Source organism: Epinephelus fuscoguttatus, linkage group LG2 (genome assembly GCF_011397635.1).
Source record: "Epinephelus fuscoguttatus linkage group LG2, E.fuscoguttatus.final_Chr_v1".
NCBI lineage: Eukaryota > Metazoa > Chordata > Actinopteri > Perciformes > Serranidae > Epinephelus > Epinephelus fuscoguttatus.
This window is the reverse complement of record NC_064753.1, coordinates 29186526-29203536: the sequence shown is the minus strand read 5'-3', so window position 1 is coordinate 29203536 and position 17011 is coordinate 29186526. Positions and strand designations below refer to the sequence as shown.

Here is a 17011-nt window from a genome sequence, read left to right as displayed (position 1 = left end):
GAGCAGCGCTAAAATCAACCTGCGTAGTTGTCCCTCCATTGTGACATTAGAAAGTGTTTATGCAGCAGCACTTTAATGCTTTTAAAATGTTTATATTTGTAAATAACTGATAACTGATTGTTAGTGTTATTAGTAGGCTATTATTAGGCTGCAAATCAATCACATGTTCTGAATAATGGCTAACACAGAGACAGGATGAAAAGAAGGCGTCTTGTACAGAGATGATTCGGGGCCTAATACTGTGGGATCACTGTCACACACTTTAATAGACTTAATTAACAGTCGAAGTACATGGAGTCAGATAGAGTGATGGCAGTTTTAACAGCTTTTTTAATCAGGGAACATAGCCTCACTGAGGTTCATATGTGTTACCATGGTTACACGATCAGCAGATGGGTTTATTTTTGGTTTAGCTGTTGAAATCCTGCTAAAATCACATATCTGCTTTCATAAAATCCTGTGGTTGGTTTGTTTCCTTTCACACCACAAATGAACTGCACCAGAGTCAGTTTGGAAGCGGACCGACATCTCTTTTTGAGCGGTCTCGGTTCAGTTGTGCGGTCCACACCAAGGTTCGATTGAAAACTTTCACACCAGCCAGTCTGAACCGTACTAACTTTAAAAACTGACCTGAGTTAATTTTAACTGAACCAAATAGGGCAGGTGTAAAAGCACCCTTAAAATGGATTGAAAATTGGACCAACAGAAAAGGCACTCACTTCTTTTTGTATTCACATTGTCAGTTCATTTGAAAGAGGATTAATTTCTCTGTCTGGTCAACTTCAGCTCTGAGGGAGCCTCAGTCCTCTCTCTGTTCACACTATAGTTCCTCTGGAGCTTTACTGCTTTACCAGGGTGGACAGGACTGTCAGAGGCTTGTCTGGTTCCCAGACGATCACAGGGCTGACACACAGAGACAGACAACCACCTACAGGGAACTACTGACCTGACCTGCTTGTCTTTGGACTGTGGCAGGAAGCTGGAGAACCCAGAGAAAAGCTCACACTAACACAGGGTATACATGCAAACCCCACACAGAAGCTCCCCAAGCTAAGCTGGGTTTGAACCCAGAACCCTCTTGCTGTGAGGTGACAGTGCTTAACCACCGTGCTGCCTTCTGAATAGAAATGCCAGTCTTGTAGAAAATGTGCTGTGTGGGGAAGCATATCTGCAATTGATAGCACTACATAAATGCAGAAATTATTTACACGGGTTCACAATATTAATGATAGTGCCTGTGCATAAAGCAACTGGATACTGCCAGATTTGGTAGGATTAGGAAACAGCCTTTCAGAATGATGCTAATGATACTGCATTTGTACTGCAGTATAGAAAATAGCAGAGCTACAGTGCAGTTTTTTCCTCACTACAGGCAGAACTTTGGGAAATGTGGGGGAACTGCCCATTGGTCCGACAGCCCATTGTTCCGACCATATTAAACCCATTGTTCCGATATCATCATGATGCCCTGTGGTTAAGGTCTGGTTAGGTTTAAGCACAAAAAACACTTGGTTAGGGTCAGGAAAAGATCATGGTGTGGGTTAAAATGAAAAAGAAAGTGACAAACACATAAGCTGTGAGCCTGCTTCGCCTCAAGCCTTTCCCAGCTGACCCAGAGCCGGTCGCGGCGCACCATCAAGGCAGAAATACGCCCGTCGGGAGCCGTTCAGCACCACAGACCGTCGGACTAATGGGCTGCCGAACAAATGACATGGACCCCATCGTGGTCGGTTAAGAATCAGATTGATTTAGCTAGAGGTTTTTAAAGTTTGTTATAAATTGTCCCTGACTATTAGTATGCATAACTGTACAGTAAAGAAATATATTTAAGTCACATTCTCCTAGAGCAGCAAGGGGACATGTCTACTCTCTTCTGTACTCCATAGCACCCCAGAAGATTTCTTCTATTCTTTAATACACAAATGCTTTTTCACAACATAGATAGACTTTCTGTTTCCATTGAAAATGGTCATGAACAAGCTGTTTCGACGTTCATCTAGGGTAGGAAGTCAAGTAAGGGCAAAGCACTGCCCACGGCCTCCCTCTGTCACGTTCTGGATCTGACCACCTTCCTGCTGGGAAGCCAGGCTATCAATTCCTGCTGTGCCCCAGTCTCACATGAACAAACTCCATTAGAGTACAACAACTATATCACTGTACACCAACCAAAGTGACCTGATGTGGAGTATTTAAAATGGCTGCTGTTCCTTTTTATTATGTTATAAACTGACTCTGAAAGGATGAATCTCACAGTTTCCTCCATTGTATCAGCTTAGCTGGTGATATGTGCAACTAAATCTACAGATCTCTTCAATCTGTCCTGTTTTTCTTGTAGGTCTAACCTCATGGGAACTAAGTTCACCGTATATGACAGCGGCCTGAACCCCATGAAGAGCACCACCAGCCTTGAAGCTAGCAACCTGCGTCAAGAGCTAGCAGCCATTTGCTATGTGAGTTTGTCAAAATGCTCTTAACCCCCAAGCTGCACTCAGTTTCTCTAATATTTGAAGATGAATGTTGATAAATGAGCTGGCAGTAAGATGATAATTCAGTGTGATTACACATACAGAGATAGTTGATTAAGGTTTGCATGATTGGAAGTATGATGTCATTTGAATGATTTTATGTCAGAGGTATAAAGGAGCCAACAGGAGACCTACTGCATATGTAATTTAATCTGCTTTGAAAGGCAACATCCAGCTTAATGTGTCTGGTGGCCTTTGAAACGCAGAGTTTCATTCAGAGACAGATAATCAGATAAAGACATTCATGCAACAAACTGAGGAGTCAGGGCATTGCCATAATCAGGCTGTAATCAAGTTATCATCTGTGCATGTATAAATCCAATTGAATATTTATACAGCAGAATGGCCTTCACCTTCATGGCAGACAGATAGTATCAAAAGTCCTCAAGAATATTGCATTTGCTTGATTATGATGTAGTCGTCAGTCATCACAAATTACATACAGTATATGAATAAAATGTCTAGCGGAAGTTGCACCAGCTAAGTACAGTAGATTGTGCAGTGTATATTTCTTCAGATCAATAGTGAATGTGTCTCTTGTGATAAAAATGTGTATTTTATTTAAAGCAGTTTCAGCTGAAATCTGACACAACTGATGTTCAAAATAATAATATACTGTAATGTGCTATTAAAACTTTGCAAGTTTGTTGGGTGAACATGTTTACACAGTACACTTTATCTTTGTTTCACTCCAGGAAACCAATGTTTTAGGATTCAAAGGACCTCGCAAAATGAGTGTCATCATTCCTGGAATGAACATGGACCACGAGAGAGTGTCAATTCGCCCACGGAATGTATGTGTCACCTCCTTTCTCAACAGCCACATCTGCGCTGACCTCTTCTAATACTTCCATAATTGATCTGATGTCTGTGATGTCCATGTCCAAAGCTATTCTATTTTGTTCCTCACTACAGGACCATGAGTCACTGCTGGCCAGGTGGCAGAACAAGAACACAGAGAGCGTGATTGAACTTCACAACAAGACACCCGTGTGGAACGATGACACACAATCCTACGTGCTCAACTTCCACGGCAGAGTCACTCAGGCCTCGGTCAAGAATTTCCAAATCATTCACGACAATGACCGTGAGTTCTTTACCTCTAAACTGCCATGTTATCGTATGTTACAGGCCTAAATGCATAGGACTAAAGGTATAGTATGCAGGACTGTGAGATACTGTTTGTGAACATGCTTGTAATCGAAAAGCCAACTCCAGATTCAGTTGTTTGACATTTCGTCTTATTATATTTGTGTTTATTAGCACTGTGTCTCTTGGATGCCTGCTGCTTACAGTTTGGCACCTGATCGCTATCTTTTAATAAAACCTCAACCTCACCTGAGCACTGCGGGGGTACATGCCCATAAACACGCCTAACACTGAAAATAAGAAGTTAATAAGAAAATACATGCAGAGAAGGAAGAGTCTGCATATAAATACATCACCACACACTTCTGTTGGGTCATAAGTGACAATTAAGAGGAATTACTTCTGTATGAGTCTATACATTATCTTTATTTTTTTAGGAAAATCTTGCATAGTATATTTTTAATGCATCCACTTGAAAACAAACATATTTGTTTGATTTATTAAAGAGAGCATCATCTTAGTATTCTGAGGAAAGTTTTCAATGAAAAAATAATTGCTCTTATTTTGTCCAATTTTTTTCTCTCATGGCATTACACCTCCGTATTTCTATACAACAATCCCTCTGTAAAAAGAAAATGTAATGAGAGAAAGTAATGGTGAATTAAATTGTACGCTGGTGCAGTGGTTAGAACTGTCACCTCACAGCAAGAGGGTTCCTGGTCTGAAGCCAGCACCCTGTGTGGAGCCTGCATGTTCTTCCTATGTCAGCATGGGTTCCTCCCACATTGGTGACTCATAATCGGCTGTAGGTGTGAATGTGAGTGTGAATGGTTGTCTGTTTCTATGTGTCGGCCCTGTGATAGTCTGGTGACCTGTCATAAATGTACCCCGCCTCTCGCCCAATGTCAGCAGGGATAGGCTGCAGATAGGCTCTAGATAAGATTTTCAGTGGCCCCATTTGGCCACCCTTATGAAAAGTTTCTGGGGGCGCCACTGCCAGAAACCTCTATATCACTGGACAACATTTTAGTGATTGTCCAGATATTTTTGAACTACATTCAGGGCCAAGAACACATTACACTAATGAGGCGAACAATTATATACATGTGATTTTAACTGTCAGCACCTTACAGGAGTAGAGATAAAAAGAGGCAGCACAGTGGTGCAGTGGTTAGCATTGTCGCCTCACAGCAAGAGGGTTCCTGGTTGGAATCCTGGGGTGGGGGAGCCCTGTGGAGTTTGCATGTTCTCCCTGTGTCAGCGTGGGTTTTCTCCGGGTACTCCAGCTTCCTCCCACAGTCCAAAGACATGCAGGTTAGCTGGTGACTCTAAATTGTCCAAAGGTGTGAATGTGAGTGTGAATGGTTGTCTGTCTCTATGTGTCAGCCGTGTGATAGTCTGGCGACCTGTCCAGGGTGTACCCTGCCTCTCGCCCAGTGTCAGCTGGCATAGGCTCCAGCCCCCCCGCACGACCCCCAACAGGATAAACAGTTAGGGAAAATGAATGAATGAACAAACATTATTGGAGCTGCATAACACATTAGACATCTAAAACTATGTTATTTATTCATACAATTATTTGTTCCATAATAATTTGTTATTGAATGCTTTGGGTCTACATAATTAAGAATACAAATGTAGGTGAGGCGAGAATATTGTTTTGTAGCAGCTTCTTCAAAATGTGTTTCCTGGTTCTTCTCCTCTTCAGCTGACTACATTGTGATGCAGTTTGGCCGTGTGGCAGAGGACGTCTTCACCATGGACTATAACTACCCAATGTGTGCCCTGCAAGCCTTTGCCATTGCCCTCTCCAGCTTTGACAGCAAGTTAGCCTGTGAATAGATCCCAGCCTGAAGTTCAGTGGAGAACTGGTCCATCTGTCCTCTCAACAAGGGCTGTTACTGTATCCTTGGGGGCTGGTTTGAGATCTCCAAATCACCCAGTACCTTGGAAGTCTTGCATATCCCAGAATGCTTTATGGGGCCTCAAGTCTTGTGTGTTTGTGTGTGTGTGGTGGGGTGGGTGGGGGTGGGACCTCGGGATGGTCTAGGTCAGTGGAAGAAAACAAGCACAAAGAGCAAATCCACTTTCAAAATCCAGTTCATTTGTTTTGATAACTATACTCATTTTGTACTGTAAAGACATTATGAAAACAAACACTGTTCCTTTATGTAGTAGTTAGAGAAATTTAACATTTCTTTACCTGTAAATTATAACTAACATTTACACATCTGTAAGTTTTAAAAGCCGACTGGATTTCATGTGGTCTGCCACACAAAGCTGTCACACTCTCCCTTAAGCATGAATACTGCTTATGTACTTACTGAATTAAAACCACCATGCACGTCACACTATATTTATTTTGTTATTTATGTATTTATTACATGTTTTGTTTTCTGTTATCATTAGCAAAAAAAAAAAAATCAGCTCCGTGGAGCTGCAAGCACATAAATTAGCATCACAAGAAGGAACATGTCTTGTTTCCACACTAAACAATTAGCGACAAGGGCGTGAACAGGGCAAAGGCATGTAACACTGTGGTGTGTCCCATATACAATATTGTGTCACAGTGTCATGTATGCGAATGTAGGATGGTGGTGCACTTTACTTTGAAGTCTGTCGTGGATGAGATATAGCTGTACATACTTTATTGTGCCTTTGAAGACTAATTCCAGTGTTATGCTTTGGCCATAGAAGGAGCTGAGCTTGAATTGGTCTTTGCTGGTCTTGCTGTCCTCGCATACATTGGGGCTAATTCTCTGTAGCTAATTCAGTTGTCTAATGCAGAGCTCATTTCGACTGATTAGATAGCTGGAGTCGCAAAAACCTCCAGAAACCAGTGGCACCCCCAGGGAGGGGGCCTTCATTCAATTACTGGCCCCCTCTGGCAAAAAAACTGGAGGCTGACATTACTAACTCTAATAGCTCTCACTAGTTTATTTTTTAGCTAGCATGGAGGTAGGGTTAACTTGTAAAACTAGAAAACCTAACACATCCATTGGTACCAACCATGTCAGCATGGCTTGTAGGGAGAGCGGCCAAATAATGCTCCAAAGTTATGTTAAATTTTGGTGAGGGGACAGCTGGCATGGCCATTTCCAAAGGGGTCCCTTGAACTCTTACCTAGAGATATCTGAATGAAAATGGACTCTATACCCACGAGTCTCCCCTAAACTTGAGAAGGCTTGTCCCCAGTAAATGTTTTGTTCCTTACAATCAATGTGCTCCTTCATATTAAAGCTATCTTTTAATGGAAAATGACAAACACCCTATTGAAAGAACAATGAATCTCCTAACATGTACAAATACGTAACATATTAAAACAGCATTGTTGTGGACCCCAAAATGTTATCTGTACTGGTATAAGTCTATGCACATCAGATAATTTGTGATATTAGTTTTAAAATAAGAAACCAAAGTATATCAGAATGTGATTCTGTGACTCTCCATATTGACAAAGCTTTCAACTAGCCTATATGTAACAGCATGATCAAATTCCTGAAATTCAGTTATGGCATTTTTTTTGTGTGCCGCCCCAGGATGTTCAGTGGCCCCATTTGGCCACCCTTATGAAAAGTTTCTGGGGGCGCCACTGCCAAAAACCTCTATATCACTGGACAACATTTTAGTGATTGTCCAGATATTTTTGAATTACATTCAGGGCCAAGAACACATTACACTAAAGTGGCGAATAATTATATACATTGTACTGTTAATCAGGCAGCAGATAAAACATCAAAGGCACTCAGGCTTAAGGTTGTGCTCATATCGTCTGACGTCTCCTACCTGGAAAAACGAAACTGAACACAGATTGATGTACTGCCATCAAACACACAGTAACAGAGTAAATCTGCCACAGCTTAAACACTTGCATATTTCATTTCTCGCTCTTTACATCTTTGTTTACTTTTCTGCTCCACTGAGATGGAGTTCGGTACATTCCTCATCTGACCGGCAGTAAGTTTCTATATCACGTGGTTTATTGCTGTTCACATTTTTACTCAAAATATTATTGCTCTTGCTTCTTCTGGGGCAGTGTTCTTTCTCAAATATCTGATAGTATTTTGTATTCTATGACCATTAAAAAAAAAAAATGCTGAATGAAGGCAAAGAACAATCTCTGATACCGCTATTGTTACTGTGGGTTATGAGGAAATCTTTATCAAATGTGCTATTCTTGTACTCAATTGTGTTCTAACTATTTTAAATTTCTATTTTAAAATTGTTGATACTCTTGCTGTAAAGTCTGCTTTTCATACATGTGTCCAGGAACCAAAGGTTCTTTCACTTTCTGTTTTTAGTGCTCTCGTTGTAATGTACAGTAAATGGTGTACAATTTACTGTGGTGGTATAAACACAGTCCTTTGTTCATGGAAAAAAATAAAACTTCAGTGAGTCAAAAAATGCGTTGCTAACCCTGTTCTTTTTCATTCATCTTTTTCTCCCTTTGCTCTTATTTTAAAACAAGGTAATAGTGAACATACCATCTCTTGTTACTAATAATGTCCAGTCCCAGCAAATCAGTCATTTTGTTCTCAGCTACATGTGGATGGATTACTGATTCAACCTACCTGGCCTTTACTTGCAACATGTCACTCAAATTAACAAGTACCGACCAGGAAGAGACTCTAAATTACTACAAAGACACGTGCAAAGGAACTGCAAAGAGACACAAAATAACTACAAACATTTGCAAAGCAACTACAGGCACAAAATGAGCACATATCAAATTACCAACAAGACCCAAAACCACAAAAAGTACAACGCTAGCTCTTGACAAAAACACAGTCCCAACATTATAAAAATGACTGGGGTGATACAAATGGATGCCAAATCCTGTTGTGACTGGTTAAAGTTTGCTTAACCTATGCCTTTTGAACACAAAGCGCTTCAGGTTCGCTTAGCTCTTTACCACTGTATTTAGGACCCTAGATCACACTGGAGCGCCTGAAAAAACAGATGTAACCATGTCGACCTATAATGCTTGAACTGAGTCCCTTTTCTGTTAGTCCACTTTTTGGTGCACTTCAAGAGGACTGAGTTTGGTTCATTTAAAAAGGACTACATGAAAACACCGTAAGATTCAGCTTCAGGGTTTTTTCACATATAGTGAGTCCGTTTAAAAGGCTGAAAAGGACCAAGTGTGAAGTGTGAGTTATATCTAAAGTTGATAATCTACAACTTGGTATGTTTTTTTTCCCAATTTTCATCGTGAGTAACAACCATAAAACATGCTAGTCTTTGACATTTTATTGTGTTTTGCAGCTTACACATGCTAACAAACATTGATAAAAGACTGCTCATGTTCAGATGTCAAATATGTCTCAGAAAAAGAGATGTCAAAGATTATCAAACAGTTGCAAACCTAAACATTTCAACTAAAAGCTGCTATATACAATAGGATATTTCATTCAAAATAAAACAACATTTCTCTTAATGATTGAAAAATAATAAAATTAAACCTTTCTCATAGCTGACTATTTGACTTGTCATACCAGAAGAAGTGCAGGTGTAAATAATAATATTAATTATGGTTTTGCCTGTTCAGGTGTCAGCGAGTCAACATGCACAATGCTGGGGCTCTGGGACTGGAACACCTCAATGGATTGCAGCCATTACTATTGTTAGAAGTCACAGCTGTGCGTGACAGTCAAAATGTCCACAGTGAGAAAGGTCTATTGGTCAGACAGACATGTTTGATGTTTGCTGTGAGAACACTGGCTGCAAGAGTGATGTGTGCTAACACTGCTGATAATCTCAACTGCCCTAACCCTGACCTTAATGAATATGTCTGACTTTTTTTGTTCTATATTGATTGTAGCAACCATTTATCATCATCTCCAAATTCTATTTAAAGACTCATACTGTGTTCTGTCACAGTGACATTGCTTTTGTCTGACTCATGACAGGTGTAACATATACATTTTTCTGTAATACTCAAAGACTTCACTGCCTCTTGCCGTGGCTCACAGCTGCCTCACTACTGGACTTACTCCCTGGCTCTTGTGCTGCAGCAGTTTGCTGCTCTTTAACAGTTGGATCGAGTGCAAAGGATGGATTTCCCTACAGGGTGAAATAAAGTACAGCTTAATACCATCAATCACCAGAGGCATCAATGTGAAAAGCAGCTAATGACTTAACGTTGGCAGAACACTTGAAGTCAAAGTTGTGCTGCTGTTAGTGGAGAGCTTCCTTACCACACCCTGCCCATCTTACTGCACTTTGTATCTATTAATCCTCATGCCCACATTTACTGCATATATTCACACATGCTTTGCTGCTGTTTACCACTGCTACCTATTTGCAAAAGCCTTCTCCACCACAGCCTCCACCTGCTTTGCTTCTGCTCTGTTTGTGTGCACTGTGATGGCTCTTGCTCGGGGGTTATATGCAGTGCTCCCTAGATGTTATTTATCGTCTTGTTGTATAAGGCTGTAATGCTGCATTAGCGCAACAGGGAGCTTCACAAAGTGTCGAACCGCAGTGGACCACCGGGTGGAGCCAGATATTACATGACAGTGTCAAACTACTGCTAATGGGACACATTTTCTGATTCAAACGTAATAAGAGTGGCATGTAAAAGTAATCTGGGGTGATGATAAATAATGCAAATGTTCTCTGTGTCCATAACATCATTGCTTCATGTCAAAACTATAGAGCCTTTCTTGAGTAAATGAGCAGTCACTAACTTTATAATAAACTTTATAATAAGAATTCAGTTCTTTTATAGGTTCTGCACACCCACACAGGTGTTTTAAATGGACGTGACTGACAGAAGCTGGGCTATGTCAGGAAATAACCGATAACCACCTCAACAGATGTAACGAGAGACAGAGGGAGACGTCAATCAAGCACATTTTCTTTACACTTGTCTAACAGAGTCTAATCAGGCTGGACAATGGGTGTGCTAGATCTTTCAAAACAGCCTGTTCATGAAATTGTACATATCAACCATCAGAAGCTCTGACCATATTAAAGGAACACTTCACCTACGAAATGATTGTTCGTGTATCAGTTACTTATCATGTGTTGTCTTGAATTTGTAAAGAAAACTTTGTTTTTCTAGCATGCCTTCATCGTGAGCAGAGGATCCAAAAGGCGAGCATTCTTCATGAATTGAAGTCACTGGGGTCCACGTTTAACAATTGCAAAACCGTATCAAAACATCTGTATACAAGAACTCACACAACTCCTGAAGAATAATTCAGTCGTATGCTCAGCACTTCCCAAACACAGACATTTGTGCTAATTGTTAAAAAATAAAACACTTCCACCCATGAAGGCGTTCCTGAGCATGCATGTGAGTCTGAGCTCTGCTTGATCAGGGTTCAAACAGACCCGCTTGCCCAGGCACGCTAGTTATCCATGCATGAGACTGTTTGTACTGACAGTAAGCTGTAAAAAAAAAAAATGGACATAGCCACCGTGACATCACACACTGGTTTGTGGACTTTTGCTCAAAGGCCTTTTGGAGCCAGAAGTGACCATATTTGGGACAGAGGCTGGTGCTGTTGAGGAGCGAGGGGTGGCTGACTAAGAAGCTGAGGACAATATGGGCACAGGCTGTCACTCAAAGCATCCTACCCTTAATTATGTGTAAATTTAGGCCTTTGTATAAATGTAAATGAGTGAGCCATACAAAAATTCACCCCCTGTACAGTTGGCATGAATGTTAAAAGTTAAAGTTGGACATTTTAACAGGGGGGTCTGTGTAGTCTGGGGCCGTTTAGTGGCCGTTTTGGTAAGGAACCAGAACCAGGGCGAGAGAGACAGGATTCGATGGATGCGCCTTTCCGTCAAAATAAAAGCACCAAGCTAATAAAAATGCGGTGAAACTTTTTAATTTAAAGAATATAATTTACAAGAAAAGCGCCAAACCATTAAGTTAACCTTTTTCTTTTATTGTAAATCGATGGTGCTCCAGAATTTAAAGTTTTACTTTGGTGAACACTTTTACTTTGGTGAATTTGGTGAATTCCGAATCCGCTCTCTAGACTGGAACCAGAATCCAGACAAAATTCAGAGTGAATGGAAACCAGGCTCTTCCCCATACATGAAGAGCCTGGTGACGCGAGGCCTGGGTCTGTGGGGATTGGCTGGCTTCTGGATCCAGCCTCAAGTGGCCATTCAAAGAACTGCAGTTTTTGACACTTGGCACTGTAGTGTTTTAAACCGTGATGTTTTAGCAAAAGTGTGTTGGGTTTGGGAAGTACTAAGCATTCAACTGAACAAATGAGACTTGGATCATACTGCAGGAGTTGAGTGGGAGTATGTAAATGGATGTTTTGATGTAGTTTTGCTGCTGTTGAACAGTTTTCTTTGATTCATGAAGAATGTTTGCCTTTTTTGGATTCTCTGTTCACCATGGGGGCACGCTAGAAAAACAAAGATTTCTTCATGATGTCAAGGCGACAAACAGTGAATAACTGATACACAAATTGTGGGTGAAGTATTCCTTTAATGGTGCGAAAGGAGACTTTTGTCATATAAAAGTATGGCTTCAGAGCAGCATTACATGTATCTATTTAGCTTGTGTTCTATATTTTACACATATAAGGGATCATCAATAAACAAAGTACAATCTGAGTAAGACTGAGTTCACTGCATGTTTAAAAAATCAATTTTAATAAAGGAAAAGTCCTTTATGTCTCCCTCCTGTTCCGCATCCTCAGCCCACTGGTCCCGACCTCTTTAGGCATGTCTGCCTGGATAGCATCACCACCCTCAACAGGCTCTAACATATACTCTTCTTCATCCTTCTCAGCTTCCTCCTCTGGGTTGGGACAACCCTCACTACTGAACAGCAGGTTCTCTGCTTCCATCACTGGATCATCCTCATCAGCTTCCTCCTCCTCTTCCACCTCTGTCCCCTCATCCTCCTCCACCTCTGTCCCCTCATCCTCCTCCACCTCTGTCCCCTCATCCTCTTCCTCCACCTCATCTTCCTTCTCTTCCTCCTCCTCTTCATATGTACCCTCTTTAGGGTAGTGGAACACATCTTTGTGCTCACTGAAGCTGATCTGCTTCCTCCCTCCGCTGAGACACTGCAGCTCTTTGCTCACCTCCAGACCAAGTCTCTCCTGCTTTCTCTCCGCAGCAGGCTGGGATGAAGGAAGACTGAGCAGCAACCTTTTCTCTGCTTCAGCTTCTTCCTCCTCCTCGTCCTCCTCCTCGTCATCCTCCTCCTCCTCCTCCTCCTCTTCCTCCATCTCTTCCTCTGCTTCCTCCGCTTCTTCCTCTTCTTTCTCCCCCTCTTCTTCTGCCTCTTCATCCACCTCTTCCACTATGGATAGTTTCCTTGCTGTAAGCTCTTCCTCCTCTTGCAACATCCTCTCTGCCAGGGCCTCGGCGGTGGGCTGATGGGGGGGTTCCTCCAGAGTAAAGATATTAAAACCACGTTTTCTACAGGGCTCATCATACTCTGGGTAGGTCTCCTCTGGGTAGCCTGCAGAAAACAAATTCTTATAATACAAATATATTTGATTACCCTGGAAACAAAACCTGCTACTACAAGCGCAACACATGTGGATTTTGTAAAATGATGTGAGCTTCAGATGTAGACGTGTACCTTCCCAGTCTTCACAGTAGGGGACCTCCTCAGCCTCCATCTCTGGGGAAGCTGCCTCTAACCGGCCCTCTTGCATCAGCATCGTGATCTGTCTAAGTTGCCTCAGTAATTTCTCCTCCTTCTTTGATGTTGAAGATTTACTCTTCCTCCTCCGTCCTCCTCCGCTAGAGAGCAGCACAGATCAGGAAGCAGAGTCACGCAAGATGGAAATGCAATGATACATCACTTTATGCCTGTTGGGTAAATGGTTCTCTCTCAGTTAAATTCTTATTACATTCAATTGCTATATCTTGCTTCACTGCATACTTCCTGTTTGGTCTTGATTTCCTGATTCTTCCTGATATCTCAAAGCCCATACTGAGTGAGGTAAGGCTCAGATTAAAGGGTTTTCAATGAGTTATGACTAATTCAAATCACTCACAAAGAATATGACGAGTACTTTCCAACAAACTCGCAACTAGATAATTTTTCCTATTCCTATTTTTTTTATTCATGACCAAAGGCCTTTTAAATAAAGCAGGAGCAGAAGCTGTTCAGTAAAAAATGCCAGTGGCCTTTCCACCTTTGAATAATTTTCTCTTTAATTTTTCGCCCATTTATTTCTATGCCAGGTCTGTGCTGATTTATCCCAGTATGCAATAATTTTTCTAGTTGTTCTGTGCTACGGGCAGTGAAAAGTACATTTTTAAGAGAAAAAATAAATCTAACCTCCCAGAACCACGACTCTTCCCAGAGACAATCCTCTCCATCATCTCCTCTGTTCGCAGAAGCCTCTCCTGAAGCCTGATAAGCTCATAATCGGGTGCTACAAGGTGTACAAGAGAAACATTGTTTAAAATCAAAATATAATGGGCAACTTACATACATAGCATTTATTTTATATGTATACTGACACACACATGCTGAAGGTGTGTGGTTGATTTGTACTGCTACACACTGTCAAGAAAGGTGTCACTTACGCACCAAATTCCCTTATAAAAACAAAAGTATTTTGCTTCTGTACTTTGGGCTTCGATTATTCTTTCACCAAAGAACTTTAAGCACTAATTTGGTAAGAAAAGGTCAAACTGTTTATATTACACCCTAGAAGATACACAGTTTTTGGAGTCACGCTGATACAATCAAGCATTCATCATTCACTGAAGGTACTTACGAATCTTATTCTCCATCTTTGCCTTGGTTGCTGTCGTGTAGGGTCCTGATTTATTTGCTTTTCCCCTACATGTCAGCTGTGAGCATAAAAATGATTAGAGCATAACAATATATATTTTTTTTATTAAATCTACTGTACATTAAAGGAGCTAAGTGGGAAATAAATGCACAGCCACTGCTGTCACTGATATAACCATCGTATTTCTCATTACACTGTATCTTTATGATAAACAGTATAGCACAGTATATTATATATTCATACAACCTGCCCACCAAGCACATCAGTCATAGTAATTACCTTATAGATTATGTAGAAGATGTAAAGAAGTATTCCAAAGCCGTATATGGGTATCACTTGGGCCATCAGGTTGTATTTTTTGCCTCGTCCGATGCCTTTTACTTTGGCCATAGCTTCAACACTGTGTGTCATGGAGTACGAAGGGTCCACATTCCACTGCTCTGGGTCCTCTGGCACTGACAGCTGATGCATCAGAGGAGGGTAGAACCCGGGTCCCACTGGAGGAGACAAAAATCAATCAATCAGTTAATAATTAGAGCAAATATTTCCTGTAAATATTCAACAGTAATATCTGAAATGAGGGGGGAATACGCTACATGATGTAGGCAAGAGATCAAACATTCAAGTAGCACCAGTATTTAGGGACCTCGGCTGAAGGGCGAGGACCCTCTTGTTCTTGTAGTGTTTATTATTATTATTATTATTATTATTATTATTGTTTCTTTCTTTCTTTCAGCGTACGCGACTTTCAACTGGAATTTGACCCCCTAAACATGCTCGAAAACTCACCAAAATTGGCATGCCTGTCAGGACTGGCGAAAAAATTTATAAACTGATGAAATTAATCTGAAAAGTGCCAAAATGGGCTCTCTAGCGCCACCTAGAAACACAAAAATGGCCGCTGCAGCCAGTAGGAACGTCGTAGAAAGATCAAACCAAAATAGCCTCGTTCGTCTCATCAAGACCTACAAATCACGCGCTCGCACCCATGACCTAACTCCAACAGGAAGTGAGATATTTCCCTTTCAAAATAAGAGTTTTCCTCAAAAAAAAAAAAAAAAATTCCTTTAAAAATCAACTAGTCCAACACCGTTTATCGTATCGGCTTCAAACTCGCACACATTATTCTTCAACGTGTCCTTATCAATTATTGTGCGTAACTTTTTCAATCCTCGACTGGTTTGGATGTTATGACGCGTTTCAGGTGATGTGCGCCAAAACCTCCTGAGGATTTGTTGTGCCACCTAGACACACTAAAATGCCCGGTGCGACGGGTAGGAACCACTTAGAAAGACCAAACCAAAACTGTCTCGTTCGTCTCATAAAGACCTACAAATCACGCGCTCGAACCCATGACCTAACTCCAACAGGAAGTGAGCTGTCGGTCTTTGAATGTAAGATTCTGTTTAAAAATCAACTTTGCTCCTACACCGTTTATCATAACTGCTTCAAACTTGCACAAATTACAGCTCTTCAACGTGCTGATCATTACTTGTGAAGGACTTTGTCATAACTTGAACGGTTTGGATTTCAGAAGCGTTAGAAGGTGCAGGACACAACCTCCTGATGATCTCTGGAAGAAAAGATGAGGGCCAACACACTGTAAACCTGTGATTAAGGTGACATTTTTCAGTCCATAGACATACAAGCTTTATATGTTTGCGTTCAGAACAAATTTATCTATCTGGTGATGCTTTCAGATTGAAGATGGGACCCACGGTTTGGAATCTGGAAGGATTTGTTTGAGAAAGTTTCAAGCCATTCTGCTCTGTGTGTGAGATGCAGCTCTCATCAATTAGCATAACAAATGCTTCACTCTGACACACTGTCAGAGTGAAGTGTGTGTGGTCACACAGACATGACATTATAACATTTACCAAACTCATTCCTAAAACTTTGTCATACATATGTGACAATAATCATATGTGTATAATAACAGTAGAATTATGGCACACACAGACAGACACGGACACACAGAGACACACAGACAGACAGACACCCACACACACACACACTCCACTCCCTTTTATTATACACATATGATTAGTGTCACATATGTATACAATCAGATATTAATTCAACATATTGTACACACACTCCACTCCCTGCCCCCCCCCTCTCTTTCTCTGTCTCTCTCTCTCTCCCCCCTCTGTCCTCTTTCTCCCTTTTCTCCCTCTCTGCATGTCTAACTCGGTCGTCTATGTCTGTGTGTGTTATACTTCTACTGTTATTATACACATATGATTATTATTGTCACATATGTATACTATCAGATATTAATTCAACATATTGTACCACAATTGCTAGAATTATAATTTTAATATTATTCCTTTCATTAATGTTGTAAGCTACTGTCATGATCATCTCTCCTGCATCTCTCTCTGTCTCCCCTTCTGTCTCATGGGGTCCTGAGGATAGAGGGATGTTGTATGCTGTAAAGCCCTGTGAGGCAAATTGTGATTTGTGATATTGATTGATTGATTGATCGATATTTGTTTCTTGACTCAACAGCATTCAGTGACAGTATTTCAGTTACAGATGTAGTAAATTTAAAGACTCTGCAATGTTGCACCATTGCTCACTCAGAAATATTAACAAATAATTTGCAATATTAGGCTATAGGAATTATGTTCCATCAGTGTGACTAATAACATCATT

At 41.0% G+C, this 17011-nt stretch overlaps 2 protein-coding genes across 4 annotated transcripts in view; one reads left to right on the top strand and one right to left on the bottom strand.

Annotated features, from left to right (window-relative positions):
- tub (TUB bipartite transcription factor) overlaps positions 1-5595 on the top strand; it is an 80869-nt gene extending 75274 nt beyond the window's left edge. For all 3 annotated transcript variants that reach the window (XM_049601025.1, XM_049601016.1, XM_049601036.1), the window contains exons 9-12: positions 2336-2450; positions 3221-3319; positions 3441-3612; positions 5323-5595. In XM_049601025.1, coding sequence (XP_049456982.1) covers positions 2336-2450; positions 3221-3319; positions 3441-3612; positions 5323-5456 — 520 coding nt within the window. In that variant the 3' untranslated portion in view covers positions 5457-5595. The remainder of the gene's footprint in view (positions 1-2335; positions 2451-3220; positions 3320-3440; positions 3613-5322) is intronic.
- A 6101-nt stretch (positions 5596-11696) lies between these two features.
- ric3a (RIC3 acetylcholine receptor chaperone a) lies at positions 11697-15250 on the bottom strand. Its single transcript, XM_049601048.1, has 6 exons — positions 15143-15250; positions 14633-14850; positions 14336-14411; positions 13891-13987; positions 13183-13346; positions 11697-13059 (listed from the first exon to the last, which is right to left on the bottom strand). Exons 2-6 carry the CDS (start codon positions 14822-14824, stop codon positions 12257-12259), a joined length of 1332 nt encoding a protein of 443 aa, XP_049457005.1. The 5' UTR covers positions 14825-14850; positions 15143-15250; the 3' UTR covers positions 11697-12256.
- Positions 15251-17011: the final 1761 nt, after the last annotated feature.